Source organism: Mustela lutreola, chromosome 3, assembly GCF_030435805.1.
Source record: "Mustela lutreola isolate mMusLut2 chromosome 3, mMusLut2.pri, whole genome shotgun sequence".
Lineage (NCBI taxonomy): Eukaryota > Metazoa > Chordata > Mammalia > Carnivora > Mustelidae > Mustela > Mustela lutreola.
In genome coordinates, this window is record NC_081292.1 from 158,829,628 (window position 1) to 158,848,278 (window position 18,651).

Consider the following 18,651-nt stretch of genomic DNA (forward strand, 5'->3'; position numbering starts at 1 on the left):
GCCACAAACAAGAGAACAGCATTAAAAAAGAGACTCATTTAGACATACATATTTTAAGCATAAATATTTATCATTTGTTGTATTGTTGAATCTCCTCAAGAATAAATTATTGGTTTTTAAAATGACAGAAATTCCAGAAACAGAGTGGAAATGTTACCAATTGACTCACTTTGAAACAGGGACCATTCATTATGTAATTTCAGGCAGATTCTGATATATTCAATGTGAGTTGGCTAATACTGATGATTACAATGATTCAGCATTTGCTCAGAGCTCATGTTTGTGTTAGATCATTTACAAAACAGATTTTGAAAAAGGACCAATTCTCAAATTAACCAATTTTCCCCTAGTACTGTCAACCTTTAAAAATCATAAGAAATTTTTAGAATATTGGTATGTTCTAAAATTTACAAGTTAAATATATAATGGTTATATTTATGCAGGGCCATAAATAGCATAGACTTATGTGACTCCCTCATATAAAGTACAATTGATAACCTCCCAGGACCTTAAACAGCAAGAAAACATTAAATCAGATTTTAAAATGACAAATAATTTAAGGCTAAAATATTTGGTATTAATAATTAATGCCAGAAGCCTTCCTAGCCTAATAAAGTAAACATGCACAAGAACTACAAGTTTGAACAAAACATCACAATTTTATCGGTTATATATGTATGTATGTGTGTGTGTGTGTGTGTACAGATACACACACACACACATATATATAGTTTTATCGCCCTGAAAGCTATCCACTCATGTTTGGCTTAATACATATGTTAGAAATGTCATGAAGAGTACCACCTCTTTAAATATATATATATATATATTTTTTCCAGAATATACAATATAAATATACCATATATAAATCATGCCATAAAACTAAATGCAAAATTTGCACATTATTGCATGCTTGATGTGATAATACATGCCCGTTAATAAGAACTTTCTTAAGATGCCCTCCCTTCACACAACTTTTGCTTTCTGCACAGTGGCAATACTTGGGAAGAAAGGGTTCTCAAATATGCATATATGACTGGGGGTAAAATGTACCTTTCGGATTCCTTCGAGAATTACCTCATCAGCCAAATATTGGACTATTACTAAATCATACAGTAAATAATGCCTATGGGGGTGTTTTGTTATGTGAACCGATCAGAGTTCATTTTTCTTAATTTGGCTGGGAGATTGCCTTCCATCCTGGCTGCTCCTCCCGCTATCTTTTGAAGCTTTGGTGGCAAATCGGCCACTGACTGGCTCATGGGGTCAGACAACATCTTGGTGGTTTTAGATACCAGTTTTTCTTCTGAGTTGCCAGGAACTGAACTTATTCGTTGAAGTTTCATGGGCAAATCTCCCAAGCTGTAGGCTTTTTCTGAAGTTGTGGAACTCATCCTCAAGAGTTTTTTGGGAAAGTCTTCTCTTCCGGTAATTTTCTGCAGCTTCGATGGAAGTTTTGTAGTAATGTCATCTAGTCCATCTAAGCATTCCACAGAGTTATGTCTTTCTTTGCTGTTAGTTATGGCTGGTGCTATTAAAGGGGATGACATAAGAAGCATCTCCTCCTGTTCTTTCACACTATAAGGTGGGGTGGGTACTTCAAATGTCGCATGGAACTGGGAGTAATCAACTTTAAAGAACCCTTCTTCTAAGGAAATCACAGGAAAGAAACGATGACCCCAAAGAACTTCATCTTCAGTGTAAGATGTTCGAGCTTGACAAGTCATCCCTACAAGCAAAAAGAAAATCTTTGATAAATTACACATAATAGAAGGAAATAGAAAGTCAGTTTGACCAAAGGAATTCATTTGCTTTCTTACTTAATCTTTGAACTCTTTATCTAAGTAGACTAAGTAAAAGAATATGTTAAAAGTTATCATGTCAATGGTTTTGTTACATAGACTTTCTTCCAATGAAAAACATAGAATTTTTACTGTAATGTTTTGAGGGCGGTAGATCAATGCATGATTAATTGCCTTTCATCCACGAACCAAAAGTAAAAATGGCACAGACCAATTTCATAACATACGTAGCTCTAGAAGAAGTGGAGAAATCACAAAATCATTTTCCTTTGTTCACAAAGCCATGTGAGATATGAAACAAACCTGACTTTGCATCCAAATGTTAGCACTGCGTAAACTTAAGAAATCTTGACACTTTACTGAGTATCACTTCCCTATTCTATAAAGCATGAAAATACCTGCATCCTAGGACTGCTGTAAGCATGAGATCCAATAACGTACAAAAATGTTAAATGTGTCATAGAATGTCTTCTTAAATGAGAGCAAATATAACTATCACAAGTATTTGCTTAATGAATAAAAGTTGAAAATATTTTTATATAGGATAATGGAAGGTCATTGCAGTGGTTCTATTTGTCTGGACCTTTAAGGACAGGATGAACTTTTGCTAAAGTCTTAGAAATCCATACGCTAAAATCAGTAATCTGTGCCAACGTGTTGTTTCTGATTTTATACCTGCTATAGGGATCTCTGAGACTGGATGCTGGATATCAGATCAAAAGTTTTGCTATTTACATGTTATGTTACTTGGATATCGTTTACTTCATGCTACTCATTTTTACCCAACCACATTCTCTTCACAAATTTGTGAGTTAGAGTGAATTACTATTAAAGCAGTCCACCTCTGATATTCATTAGAGATGTGAACACTGGAAGTAAATGAATACACATATTATACATATTACACAATCTTATTTTAGTCACAAGAAATAATTCCCTGTAACTTATAAAATTCACTTTCTCCTACCTTACTATCAAACTTCTAGTAGAACCTATTAAAGCGTTAAAGGATAGACACGTTTTAAAAATGCACCTCTATAAAATTAAGTACATTTTAACCAAATGATGACAATCTTTCTGTTACATTTCTATTCTCTCTGTGTCAGTTTATAAGTAATTTCTATTGTATTTAAAGCCTGGAATAGTCTGGATAATGTGTTATTCTGTCTTTTCCCCATGACTGGTGATCACACATACAATACCTGGAATTAGGATAAATGCATAACTAAAAAGCAATATTGAAGATGATTTCTTCCTTGAACCTTTCCAAGATCTTGCCTTGGAACTATCAGTGATATATCACCAAGGAAGCAGTTGTTACACTTAGATACCATCTTTTTCTAGATGTTTTTAAAATAACTGAGGCTGAAGATAAATGCCTATCACACCACAGGCACTGGGTTAGGTGCTCTCTATCTATTATTTCTAATTCTCAATATCATCCTAACAAGAAAATATCCCTATGTCTAAATTAAATAAGGAATATAACACTCAGAGAAATGATTATCTGTTGAACTCCCTTGGGCATAGATCTAGGAAGCTGTAAAGAAAATACTGTATTATTTTAATTTCTGGGGGGGGGGGTTGATCTTTCTTTTTACTTTGCCATCATGTTCTGTTATTTTAATTAGGAACCCCATTCTAAACCAACTATCATATTAACTGTCATGGTGAAAATCTAATACTAGCCAAATACCAGTCTTCATAGTCAACATCTTATCTGGAATAGTTCCCAGAAACATTTATATATGAGATAACAAAATTAGTTTAAAAGGTAATTTGTAAGTTTTATAGACATGCATACAGTAGCATCTGTCTTTTCAAATGATTTCTTAGTGTCTACTTCATGAAAAAATTACATATCAACACTAATTTAGAAAATACTCAAAAATGTATTGCCTGATATATTTACTTGACTTTATTTTGAATAGTTTAAAGATCTAGCACAGTACCTAGAATAAATGACCACTATAAATGTACAAACCCATTAAGTTACAAAAATAAAATAAATAAGTACCCAATATTTCTTTAAAGAAGTAACATTTCGTTTCTCTCCAAAAGCAGTTACTCTTGTAAATTCTTTATGTATCTTTCTGGTCCAGGATATTAATTTAAATTTAAGAAAAAGATCATAAATATATATTTACTGCTAAGTGGTAGTACTTCCTTTATAACCCCACTTTAATTTTTAAATATTATTCCATTGAAAATTGATGGTGGATAGAATTATCTGAAGGGCACACAGTCAATATAACTGAGGGTCATGTAGGTTTGTAGGTCTGTCCTTTGGTCACTATAAATGTATGTATATATTAATCGCTGAAGTAAATTTAGATCCTAACTTTGTTCAATTACTTATAACAATAAAAGAGTAAATTTTGAAACAAAATTTTATTGCTGTCACCATCTTAGCTCATTTCATTTTAGTGACTTTTTTACATTGGGAAAGGAAGATGAAACTAAAAATAAAAATTCTGTCCCCATTATTTGTCATTATAATATACCACATGGCTGATCTCCAATGCTTACTTCCCCTGATTTGTTTCCCCTGAAGTTACCATAAATCATGGAAAAAACACTATAGAAATTTAAATGGTGGGGGAAAATGGAGGAAATAAAGTCTTAACAAAATTTTCTCTTTGGGGAAACAGGTATTGGATTTTTAAGGTGCTTAAGGTACAATGATATCTACGACGTCAATAGGCAATTTCAACATTTGATCACATAAGAATACCTGTAAGCATTGTTACTCAAATGCCAGTGGATGATTCTGACAGCAAAGTGTGGTGGGGAGATTTTATTCTACTATATGAAATAACTTTCTTCCATAGCAAACCAATACTTGGGAGGCAGCATCTTTATAAAATTGAAAAGTATATAAATTTGGCTGTCAACTCCATTACTTAAGTAGCTTGTGAAAATTAGCTGAAACTCCCTGAGCTTCGGTTCTTTCTTCTACAAAGCAGAGGAGTGGTACCCTCTTATAAAGCCTTTGAGAGTTTGGGAACAAGGGCACGAAACAGTGCTTGGTATTTAGGCAATGCTTAATAATAACTGCTGAATTTACTGCTCTGGAGTGATCATTTGCATTTCCTATTGTTCCTGAAAATTAGTGTTACTGCATCACCATTAGTGGGGAATTTTGAAAACTTAGTAATTTGTGCCATATTAGCAACACAGAAAATTAAGTTTAAAAATGACTAGATACCAGATAGCTACTCGCTTTTTGGAAATGGTTGGTTAAATATTCAAAATGTTTTAAAATATGGAAAAGCATACATTACTCATATTCCCAACTTTTATGGTTTCTTATTTTTCACCTAAGTATCTCTAATAGCTAGGGAGACTAAGTGCAGAAGCTTGGGTGTATTAAGAAGGCCTGCAGCAAGGTGACTAAAACCATGACCATACCTGAGTAATTATACCAAGAACATTTACCAGCGCTTTAACCCTCGTTTGTTTTCCACTTTCATTAGATGTCGGTACACAAATATAAACATTTCCTGTTCAACAACATCATAGTTTTTAATTTTTTTTCTTTTTTCTTTTTTAAAAGATTTTATTTATGTGTTTATTTGAGAGAGGGAGAGAGCACAAGTAGGGGAAGCAGGAGAGGGAGAAGCAGGCTCTGCATTGAACAGGGAGCCCTATGCGGGGCTCCAGCTCAGGACCCTTGGATCATGACTTGTGCCAAAGACAGGTGTTTTATTTAATCAACTGCACCACTCAGACACCCCTGCGATTTTTGTTTGTTTGTTTTAAGTCTTTATTTACATTCCAGTTAAATAATATATAATGTTAGTTTCTGAAGTAGAATTCTGTGATTCATCTACTTACATACGCAGTGCTTACCACAAGTGCCCCCCTTAATCCTTATCACCCATTTAACCCATCCCTCTGCCCACTTCCCCTCCAGCAGCCCTCGGTTTGCTCTCCATATTTAAGAGTCTGTTTTATGCTTGGCTTTTCTTTTTATTCCCCCATGTTCATTAGTTTCATTTCTAAATTTTACCCATAAGTGAAATCATACGGTATTCGTCTTTCTTTGACTTAATTCATTTAGCAAAACACATTCTAGCTCCAGCCACATGGCTGCAAATAGCAAAATTTTGTTCTTTTTCGATGGCTGAGTAATATTCCATTATATGTATATGTATGTGTTTTGTATGTAGATTGGGATTGGCCCTTGGGTCCATGCAGAATGGGCTTTCTGTTCCTCCTTTCTGAACCCAAAACTAATTATCCTCCTGCTGCAGACCCTGAGTTGGGCTGGGATGGGAGGAAGACTTTCCTAGGCCTATTAGTCAGGCCCTAAGGGAAGGCCCTTGCTGGAGCCCTTGGGACTCTTCTCAACCTTCAAGGGCCTGGCCCTGGCCCTGAATCACCCCTCAGACTCCTGACACTTGAGCCCGTCCCCACCCCTGCAGTTCCTCTCATTTTTTTTTTTTTTTAAACCTAGAAATAAAGGGGGTGTTGGTAGGGCCAAGATCTGTCAAGAGGCACCCAAGGGAAAGGAGGGGAGAGGCTCCCAAGAATCCTTTAGTCTTGTAATGATAATAATACTAACAGTGTGAAAATGGGAGGGAGCAAACAAGCCCATGAAAACTGCTGGTGCTTGGCCAACAGACACATGAAAAAGTGCTCCATATCACTCGGCATCAGGGAAATACAAATCAAAACCACAACGAGATATCACCTCACACCAGTCAGAATGGCTAAAATTAACATGTCAGGAAATGACAGATGCTGGCGAGGATGCGGAGAAAGGGGAACCCTCCTACACTGTTGGTGGGAATGAAAGCTGGTGCAGCCACTCTGGAAAACAGCATGGAGGTTCCTCAAAATGTTGAAAATAGAACTGCCCTATGACCCAGCAATTGCACTACTGGGTATTTACCCTAAAGATACAAACGTAGCGATCCAAAGGGGCACGTGCACCCTAATGTTTATAGCAGCAATGTCCACAATAGCCAAACTATGGAAAGAACCTAGATGTCCATCTAGGTGAATGGATCAAGAAGATGTGGTATATATACACAATGGAATACTATGCAGCCATCAAAAGAAATGAAATCTTGCCATTTGCAACAACATGGATGGAACTAGAGTGTATCATGCTTAGTGAAATAAGTCAAGCAGAGAAAGACAACTATCATATGATCTCCCTGATATGAGGAAGTGGTGATGCAACATGGGGGCTTAAGTGGGTAAGAGAAGAATCAATGAAACAAGATGGGATTGGGAGGGAGACAAACCATAAGTGACTCTTAATCTCACAAAACAAACTGAGGGTTGCTGGGGGGAGGGGGTTTGGGAGAAGGGGGTGGTATTATGGACATTGGGGAGGGTATGTGCTTTGGTGAGTGCTGTGAAGTGTGTAAACCTGGTGATTCACAGACCTGTACCCCTGGGGATAAAAATATATGTTTATAAAAAATAAAAAATTATTCAAAATAAATAAATAAATAAATATGACAAAAAAAAAAAAAAAAAAAACAACTGCTGGTGCTGTAATCCCCACTCAGGCTTCTCTTTTTATGTGACCTGGACACTGTGGACTTGACAGGCAGGCAGCGAGAATCAAAGATAGGGAGGCCCTTCCCAGGACAAGGTGACACTGAGACATCTTCTCATACTCTTCACCTACTCCCTAACCACTGAAAAGATATACAGTCCAGAAAAGACTATGTATGTATGCATGCACATGCACACCCACACACACATACTGTCTTTTTTATCCATTCATCAGTTGATGGACATTTGGACTCTTTCCATAATTTGGCTACTGTTGATAATGATGCTATAAATATTGGGGTGCATGTGTCCCTTTGAATCAGTATTTTTGTATCCAGCATCATCATTTTTAAATCTGGTTTCGACTCAGAATATTAATGTGCAGCCAACATATAGATAATGATATCAAAGCTCTGTAAATCGGATAACAGAGAAATGCCTATGACGGTCCATCTGCAGTTTGGACAATGTTCTAAGAGAACCCAGAATTGACAGACGACTTCTTTTTACAAAAGTTTTCCAAAAATGATGTTAAAACAATAAAGCGCAAGTGAAAAGATTTAAAGTAAATATAATTATGTTCCCTAAGAACGTTTGTGGAGCATAGTATGATTCCTCCTACATTGTTTTATCTTACGCTTCTTACTCTAAATCATTTTTAAATAATCCATGCTTGGATTCATCATTGCAAACGCCATTAGAATCGAAATAAATGCAGGCAGGTGAAGGGCATTATTTACAGGACACTATACAATTGCAACTCTTAACTGGCAGTGTGGCTGTTTGCGTATTTTAACCAGATTCCAGACTGGAACAAATGTGATGAAAATCAACACGAGCTCATCTCTGTGGAAACTGGTAAAGCAACAGATGCTGCTACTGGAAATAGCTGGGACTTTTGATCCTCAGATGAAAAACATTTTGTGAAAAAAAAAGATGTATTCTCTGCATTAATTCTTAGATAAAAAAGCTAGCTGTTTAATGTATTCCAACATGAGCGTGTTGCTCTAAAATGGCGGTGGCAATGGCATCTAACCTTTTTCCTTTTGACTTTCCCCCTTCCTGATTCTACCTGTAAGTTCCTCTTTAACTGAACTGGACACTCATTCAAATAACAAGTCTGAGAGCTTTTTAAGTGAAAATGAAAAAGCAAATTGCTATTTGACAAGTCCTTAATGAAACTTTCGGAATGCCTCCCATTCAGTTATTCTCTATTGTTCCTGCTGGTCAGAAACCGTCGCTTATATGAGGTGGGTAGGAGAGGGTTAAACACAAAATAACCACAGGCCAAGGGGAATGTCTGAATGCTGTGACACAGAAAACATCAAATAATCAATAACTTCTGCACAGCAGAGGCTTTCTCTAAACCTTAATAGAGAAGTTGCTGAGAGAGAGAGAGAGAGAGACAGAGAGAAAACTCCTATTACGGTGGCTGTGTATTTTGTGTGCACTAAACAAAAGGGAAAAACATACAGAAAGTCCCCTTTCATTAAGCCATGTAATAATAATGATGGGTAATAACAGTAACGTTCCTATAGGGCTCACTGTATGCCAAGAGTCTTTCTAAGCACATTGTACGTGTTACCTTGACTTTTCAAAACTCTGAGGAAGAACTTGAACCCTAGCTCCGCCACTAAATAATGTGTGACCTTGAAAACAGCGATTAAATCTCCTTAATTCTGTTTCATCATCTGTAAATTAAGGCCCACTCTGCTGAGCTGACATAGATATTCAGAGGATTAAATGAAATTAAGGGATATGTATAAATTGCATGTATCATAAATATTGCTCATTTTCTTCCAGAAGACTTTCTAAATGGAGCTTATCTGACTATGCTACAAGTTTCATGTATACACATACGCACACACAACTGCACATTTTAGCCAAATAATATATTGTTTTTCTTCATCAAAACTGTCCTTTTGTCTTTTTTTTGTTCAACTTGGCAGCAGCTTTTATAAGTGAATCGACTAACAGTTTAGCATGTGAAGCATGTGCTATTATCCCTAGCAACCTCCTAGACTGCCCTGTGTTATTGCTCTGAGGATTACTAAAGTCTGTAGCCGCTTCCTTCTGACAGTTCTTCCCAAATTCTGCCCATCCCCCAAGCTATCATAAGTGCAAGGCTTACTTGGCATTCTTTGCCTGCTCTCTATTGTGTTGCATAGAACTGAACCCAAGGTGAAACTATACACTTTCTGAGGAAGCACATGATGTTTGGGTTTTTTTGTTTTTTTGTTTTTGTTTTTTTTTTATCTTGTTTATAAAACAAAGACACTGTGTACACCACTGTTCAATAATACTAAGGTTATGGAATCAGGCTCCTCTGGGATATAGCTTGTAAAGCTATGAAGAATATATAAAGTGCTTCCAGAAACTGCAGTTTTCAAGTAGATGGAATCCCTTTAAAGCACAATATATTCTGCTCAAACACTTTTAGAGAAGAGTAGAAGTTCCTGGCATGCATTCAAACCAATATTATCCTCTATTATTTACAAGCACTTGGTCTTACAATGTGTTCTCAGGCATAAGTGTGCCATTATTGCTCAAGCTGGGTCAAAAAATTCTAAAAAAATTGAAAGATAAGAAGAAGAAGAAAAACCCAATTACATTTGTTAGAAAATAAAATGTCAATAAGAAACCTAGCAAAAAGATTGCAAATGTAATAACTTCAGGTTTCTCAGTTTCCAGAAGAACAAAATAAAGGAAAATAGATTTTTAGTGACAACACAGAAAATGTTAGACTACCAAAAAGGAATATAAATGCAGGTGTAAAGAGTTAATGGCAGGTAGAAAATATGACAGATAATTCATGTCATACTGCTGAAAACATATTGAAGAGACTCAGGCTTATATTAAGCCAAAGAAAATGGGCTTTGAATATTGAGGTTGCTGTGGTTTTAACCTCATATTAGTAAGACCTTGGGCATATTATTGAAATTATCTGAACCTTAACTGTTATAAAGTATGGACAGTTACAAGGGATAGATAAATATAATTTAAAAGGTTATTGCAATTACAAATTATATAATCTATTTGATGGGTCTACTGTATTCCCTGGTAAATAATAAAGACTCAATAATTGGTAGCTATTATCAATCATCACCATTATTTGGGGTTCCAATTAATTAAAAGGTCATTTTAGATATTTTGATTCTTTTGCAATCACCCCCTTTCTCAGAAATAATTTCAAGGAAAAGAAGTAATTTTTACATTTTTTGTTTCTATGAATTTGACATAGACCACGCAGTCCACATATATCTGAAATAAAAAGAAGGCCTGTTAGTACCTAAGATATTAACAAAGTAATGCCTGGCACTGTCAACATGGTCTACCTTGCACAAATGTGTCTGACTTTACAGTAGTAAATACTTCCCTCGAAATACAATTAACTGCTGCATTAACAAGGCACTACCTTCAGCTCTCCACTCCCACCTCGTACAGAAGAATTACAGGATTTGACCAATATACTTTCAACTGATTATCGTTTCTTCAATCTAACAATGGAAATGTTCCATTCTGAAAGTATCTCTTTCTCTTTTCCTGTATGGTACCTATTAAAACATGTTTCCTTGCACTGACAATTACAAAACAGGAACAATAGCTACCTAAATCTATTCCTTATGTTTTCTCCTGTTAAAATATGATTTTTAGCTTCTAAAACATCTTACTAGTGGAAACATAATGGAGCAAAATTACTGTTGGGGAATACCCCATATAGTAAGACTGACATCAGAAAAGATGTTTTTCAAAGAGCAGTAATACATTTTTCACTTTTTAAAAAAAGAACATTTTTCAGATAATGCTGGAATTTAATTATTTTGAAGAACATAATCTCTAATCATAGGGGAAAAAACTTTTTGATATATAGTCTAAAGCAATAAAACACATGTCAGCTTTTAAAAACTATTACATTAAATTACAATAATTATTATTATTAATTTTTAAGATTTTATTTATTTATTTGACAGACAGAAATCACAAGTAGGCAGAGAGGCAGGCAAAGAGAGAGAGGGGGAAGCAGGCTCCATGCTGAGCAGAGAGCCCGATGCGGGACTCGATCTCAGGACCCCGAGATCATGACCTGAGCTGAAGGCAGCGGCTTAACCCACTGAGCCACCCAGGCGCCCCAAATTACAATAATTAAACACATTATTTCCTGTTTTTTAAAAATATTTCTAGAACTTTACTTTAAAATGTCATTCATAATCACTTTGTATGGGGTTATCAACTGAATGTTTGTGTCCCCTTAATATACAGGCTGCGATCCTAACCTCTAATGTGACAGTATTAGGAAGCAGGGCATAGTAACTTTGAAACTATGTGATATTTAAACAAAATAAATAAGTAAAGTTTAAACAAGAAATAAGAAACAAACCCCAAACTTACCAGCATATCTTCCTAGTTCCTTCAAAATCTAAGTGTCCATTATAATTTTCTCTCCTAAAAATTCTTTTTTTTTTTTAAGATTTTATTTATTTATTTGACAGATGGAGATCACAAGAAGGCAGAAAGGCAGGCAGAGAGAGAGAGAGAGAGGATGAAGCAGGCTCCCTGCTGAGCAGAGAGCACGATACGGAGCTTGATCCCAGGACTCTGGGATCATGACCTGAGCCGAAGGCAGAGGCTTTAACCCACTGAGCCACCCAGGCGCCCCTCTTTAAAAATTCTTAACAATAACTACAACTCATAGTAAAAAATATATGCTATATCCAAAGTATTTTCTATGTATATTGTAATTCTCTCCACCATTCTGTGAAGTAGGTAGTCTTTTTTCTCATACGATAGATAATGTTACTGAGGTATTGGGAGGGGAAATGGCTTGCCCAATGTCACCTGACAAAACACAGTGGTAGTCAAGGTGTAAAGTGAAGCCCTCCAATTCCATGCTATTCTTTTTAACCCCTGTGTTATTCTGCTCCAATTTTCTTGAATAGATGGCTTTCCCATTAAAAATTACTATGTTCCAGGCATATTACTTGTTCCATGTTGTATCAAATGTTTGAAATGTCCTCTTTCCTCTCTCCAACCCTTCACATAATTCCTCAATTCAAACCTCTAATCAAATGCTACTAAATGTATGAAATCTTTCCTGATTTTTCTGCTTTAATTTATTGTCTTTTAAATACACCATATTGTAATGCACATACACATGCATAGGCACATATACTCACATCTTTCACCCACTAGATACTATAAATACCACAGTGACATACATAATTAACTTCATTCAGTAAAAGTACTTAACATTTATTAATCTATTAAACATCTACTTTCTGCCAGGTACTCTTCTAGAGGCTGAATAAGATGCTATGCCAAAGAAATGAAGGGTCAACCCACTCAACCATTATGTTTAAACCTAGTCTCAAAAAATGAGTAGTAATCTGTTCCACAGTCCTTGTCTACCATGTGAGAAAGACACATTCTGGGATGGGTAAAGAGCACAGGCAAAAACACAACTACCTTCCTCTGAATACAAGACACCGTTTCTATTTGTCTGTTTGCTGCAATTACAGACGCACATCAGACTGGAATAAGCTTCTTCTTCTTTTTTTTTTTTTTTTTTAAGATTTTATTTATTTATTTGACAGAGAGAGATCACAAGCAGGCAGAGAGAGAGGAGGAAGCAGGCTCCCTGCCGAGCAGAGAGCCCGATGCGGGCCTCGATCCCAGGACCCTGAGATCATGACCTGAGCTGAAGGCAGCGGCTTAACCCACTGAGCCACCCAGGCACCCTGGAAAAAGCTTCTTAAGGTAGCCCTTATCTACCATGGATCTCTAGCATCCAACAGTGTGCCAGGTATTAAATGCTCAAGGCATTCTTCAGGAGAGACACTAGGAGGAATGGAGGAACAGAAAGAATGGGAAAGCTAAAAATGTCAGTGCTGGAGAAGTCAACTTCTTGAATGACAGAAGTCCCATACTGGTCATAATCTACTAGATTGCCAGATCCACTAGAGGAGATCAGAAACGTAAATGCAAGGGACATAGTTATGCTAAGAGCTTATTATGTTGATTAATGAAATGGGGCAAGGGAGAATATCAAATAAATTATACGTAATCATTATAGAAAATATGAATGACTCTCACACAAAGAAGCAAGAGACCCTTGCTCATAAATCACATTCAATGATAACCAGTTGGTTTTCTCATATACTTTTGTGAAAATATACACAGATGGATGTATGTCTAGATATATTTCCTAGAGAGGTTAGATTTATTTGCATTTAACCACTAAGCCACATGATAATTAAATTAATTGGATATTTTGTTATGCTTGAATACTTGACCTCTAGTTAAATCTGAAGTTTTGGTGAAATTTCAATCCCTCATGCAACTATAACTGTTCACTTTAGAAAATGCAGTTTATCCATTTTTACCTGACAATTTAAAACATTTTCTCCCAAAGTCATAGGCTTACTTTTTCTTTATCTTTTTCAATCTCAAACTATAGCTATTTTTTAACATCTCCTTTGGCAGAAATTCAAGTATTTTTTTGTTTGCTTGCAGGCTTAGAACAGAGCCTGGATAAATATTTGCAATTCAGCAGTTATTCTGGTTCCATGCTTTGCAGTAAAAAGAGAATTTCACTTCTAATTTTTGCTCTTAAGTTATTTACAGAAACTTACTGAAATGTAAAATAAAGTCTCTATAATTTTATGGACACTATTACTGAGTGGCTTTTATTCTAGATGTGAAAATGTCAGTAATAATTACAAACATTATATTTAGCACATTTATTTTAAAAGAAAAATGAATGAACAGCTTGAACATATAAGCCTTATGAAACAATTTAAATAGGTATTTAAAAAGTAAAGTATTAAAATTTCCCTATCAACATCACTAATCATCAGGGGAACACAACCAAAACTACAATGAGATATCACCTCATACCTGTCATAATGGCTAAAATAAAAAAACTCAAGAAACAGCAAGTTTTGGCAAGTATGTGGAAAAAAAGGAACCCCACTGCAATGTTGGTGGGAGTGCAAACTGATGCAGTCACTGTGGAAAATAGTATGGAGGTTCCTCAAAAAAAATTAAAAACAGAATTACTGTATGACCCAATAATTGCACTATTGGGTATTTACCCAAAGAATACCTACGTTTGTTGTGGCATTATGTACAATAGTCAAAATATAGAAGCGACCCAAATGCCCATCAATAGATGAGTGGATAAAGAACTTTTGAGTGTGAATATTACTCAGCCATAATAAAGAACGAAATCTTGCCATTCGCAACAGCGTGGATGGATCTACAGGGTATTCATGGTAAGTGAAATAAGTCAGAGAAAGACAAATACCCCGTGATGTCACTAATGTGGAATTTAAGAAACAAAATAAATGATCAAAGAAAAAAGGACAAACTAACAAAAAAAAGACTCAAAAGAGAGAACAAATTGGTAGTCACCAGAGGGGAGCTGATCGGGATACGGGTGAAAGAGGTGAGGAGATCAAGAGAACATTTATTGTGATGAGCAAAGCACCGGACAATGTCGAGAATTACTGAATCACTGGATTGTACACCTGAAACTAACATAACTCTGTATGTTAATTATACTAGAATTTTTTTAAAGTTTCCCTAAACCACATGGCTTCTCAGCTTCTTCAATAGTATTTTAATTTTTAAAAAAGAAAATCACTTTAAAAAAGCCCCAATATAAAAATGCTGAGGCAAACAGCATATGGGATGTAATCAGAAACTTCCTTATGACTGACATTTTCTAAAAGGAAATGATAACTAAATTCAAATATAGTTGAACTCCTAAGGCAGTGTAGATTTTCTCCCAGATTTTAAAGTGAAAAATGACCTGTCGACAAGCATTCTGTTAATAGTAGAAAGACAGGGTATGTAGGCAAAATTATTATCTGACCTGGTGATCTTTGGGGGAAATTTTATCTTGTATATCTTTGCAGAATGTTTTGATACTTATGAAGAGAATTATTCATATCATATAAATAATACTAAGAGAAACCATATGTAATAATGTCAAATATTCAAAGGCTTATTAATATTACAAAACAATATATCCAAGGTCTAAACAAGGAAGAGAGAAGGAAGAAAAGATGAGTGAGTTAATCTACTTGGAAAATGGAAATCTATGCCCACATAGAAGTCATAAGATAGAATTAGTAATGGTGAAGAAGCTTGCATTTTGTGGCTGTACATACCCACAGGTATCAATTTTCATGTCATTTATAATCAGAAACTCCATTCTTATATATTCTACCAATTTTAATAAACTTTGAATTAGTGGTGTTTATTCTTAGATCACTTTTGAACCAAAAAAAAAAAAAAAAAAGAATTAGAAAATAATTTAAATATGCAGTTATTTTCTCTGCCTAATATACATTTCAGAAGTTAATGAGGTAATTGTTAATTTGATCAACCTGAAAGGTACATGAACTGTACATGATTAAATCCATATATATATATGTATATATATATACATATATATATATATGAAAAGAGAAGTACCCAGTATCATTCTAGGACTGTTTCATTCATTGATTCAAAAAATTCCATAAGAAATAATATGACAAAATTTGTCTGCATTTAGAGGATGAGTAGGGAATAATAGAAATATTTTAAGCCAAATCAAAAAGAAGAATACTGAGGCTAATTTTTTTTTTTTAAATGGGAAAAGAAACTGGTTGGTGAGATGGGATGGAATGGGGAAAAAATTGCTTCAGACATGTTATGAAGTTAAGCAGATAGTTTGTAACAAGGATATCATCTAATATTTACTGTACTTATATTCTAGGGCCTATGATAAGATATCTAAATGAATTAGTTTATTTTCAAAATCGCTGTGGAGTAGTTACTATCTTTTTTTTTTTTTTTTTTTTTTTTTTTTTGCTAAACCTGTCCCTTAAAAAATAATGGGCAAAAGTTATGATCAGATATACAGATGGCAACTGATCATATGAAAAGATGCTCCACATTATACGTCATTATGAAGCTGAAAATTAAAACAACAGTGAGATGCCACTAGATACCTATTAGAATAGCCAAAACATGGAACACAGAAAACAGCAAATGCTGGTGTGTGTACAGAAAATAAGACCGCTCACTCATTGCTGCTGGGAATACAAAATAATACAGCCTCTGGAAGACAATGTGGCCATTTCCTACAAAACTAAATACACTCTTACTATATGATTCAGCTATTGGACTCTTTCGTATTTACCCAAATGAGCTGAAAATTTATGTCCACACAGAAATCCGCACACAAATGTTTATAGTGACTTTATTCATAACTGCCAAAAGTTGGAAGCAACCAAAATGTCCTTTAATTGGTGGATGAGTAAACACAATGCTGTATATGTATACAATGGAATACTATTCAGTGATTAAGAGAATGAGCTAATAAGCCACAAAAAAATCACAAGTAACCATAAATGCATATCACTAATTGAAAGAAGACAATCTGAAATGCTATATACTCAATGATTCCAGGTGCATGACATTCTGGAAAATGCAACTATGAAGACAGTAAAAACATCAGTGATTATCAGAATTTGGGGATGAATAGGTGCCAGGGCTATTCTGTGTGATACTATAGTAGTGGACAGATGTCATTATACATTTGTCGAGACTTAGAATGTACAACACAAAGTGTAAGCTCTAATGTAAACTACGGACTTAGGTTGATAATGGCCAGCCAGTGTTGGTTCACTGTAACAAATGTAGCGCACCGGGGCTCCGTGGTAATGGTGGGGGAGGCTGGTAAAGGAGGGGCTGCAGGGCTGGGAGATGTATATACTTCCTGCACAATGTGTGAGCCTAAAACTTCTCCAAAACATAAGGTCTACTGATAATAAGTAAATTAAAAAGTTAAAAAAAAAATGTTTTCTTCCCTTATCTTACCGTCATTGTCCTGAAACCTTATTTTAGAAAACTGATCAAGTAATATGTTACTTGTGGCTTAGTCTGGACATATCTAAGCCCTTCTGCACATCTACACTTAGATGGAGCTGGTCAAATGAGGGAACATCTGGGTTATGCCTTTTTTAAGTCGTTTTCTTTAGGAACTGTCAGCATGTTGTTGTTGAAGTGTGGAGTTGTAACTCTGCATGGACTATGGACAGTCAACAACATGTATTTAAAAGTTGCACTATTACCTGGCAATTCACAGACCTATACCCCTGGGGCTAATAATACATTATATGTTTATAAAAAAATAAAAATATACATTTAAAAAGAAGTTGCACTATTGCAAAATGGGTACCTTATCCAGGAACCCATATGCTAGTTTTTTGTACTGCTGCTCCTGTACCAGAAATATTTTCTTTTGTTGTTACTTGCTTTTTAAACTTTGTTTAGCCACTTAAAGAAAATCTGCTTATGATACAACTTGGCTCAACTCCATCCCAACCTGTATATTTGTTTTCCAATAAAAAAGTTACAATCCCCCCCCCCCCCCAAAATAAGGTCAGAACCTAAAAGAAATTACAGAACTTGCTCCAGGCCTCACGGCTTGTGAGTGATGGATCCAGGTTACTTCTGTTCTAGGTGCTTACTTTGCTGCATCTCTAGAGCCCTCATCTATGCTTAATTGCTACATTCCCACCATCCACTAAGCCATAAAGGTGGATCTATATACCATGATGCATGTGGGGGGGGAGATGATTAATGTAGAAATTTGTCACAAAATTTGTCATTCTCTCTAACAAGTTCTAAATTTTGATGATTATAGTTCAGGAAGCCATAAATAAAGACATTTTAATATCTGTAAAAATTTGCTTTAAAAATTGCTTTTGAGGTTAAAATGAGAAGTCACATAATCATACACCCAATTTTGTTCTCAAATGTGCATATTCCAAATACCCTGCTTACTGAATTAGACAATATCTAGCCTATTCATACATGTATAAGTAGGCACATCTGTTTTTCTTTACGTATATTTTACCTCCACGAAATGAATGGAGGCAAGAAATTGGTAGGTCTTCTATGTAAGCTAAACTGATTTCCAAAAGCCATGTCTAATGTCAGGGTTTCCACGAACAAAGATAAAATTACATGATTATTCTTTCAAAATATAAAGAAAATTTCTGCTCTGTGATATGAAGCCATCACTACTGCTCATACAATCTTTGAGGGCTCCATTCCCGCTGATGCTGACAGCTCCTAGTTATTGTGTAGGCTGCTATCATGCTCTTTTAAATCCACTTGTGGCCTCCAGCAAGAGAAAACTGTTTTCTTAATCTTTCTTGAGACCGACATTCTTTCAAGTATATATAGTATGTGGTAAAGTGTGGAAGAAGTAGAGCTCACCGCAAACTACTACAAAACCCAAGTTTAGCCCGGTTTTTAGACTATGGTAGGATCTTAA

The 18,651-nt window shown here is 35.3% G+C and overlaps 1 protein-coding gene across 2 annotated transcripts in view; it reads right to left on the reverse strand.

Annotated features, from left to right (window-relative positions):
- Positions 1-318: 318 nt before the first annotated feature.
- Positions 319-18,651, reverse strand: part of KCNJ3 (potassium inwardly rectifying channel subfamily J member 3) — a 151,961-nt gene continuing 133,628 nt past the window's right edge. The window contains exon 4 of one of the 2 annotated variants that reach the window (XM_059167301.1): positions 319-1,729. In XM_059167301.1, the coding sequence (XP_059023284.1) occupies positions 1,143-1,729 (587 nt within the window). In that variant the 3' untranslated portion in view covers positions 319-1,142. The remainder of the gene's footprint in view (positions 1,730-18,651) is intronic. The other variant, XM_059167303.1, reaches the window with a different exon arrangement.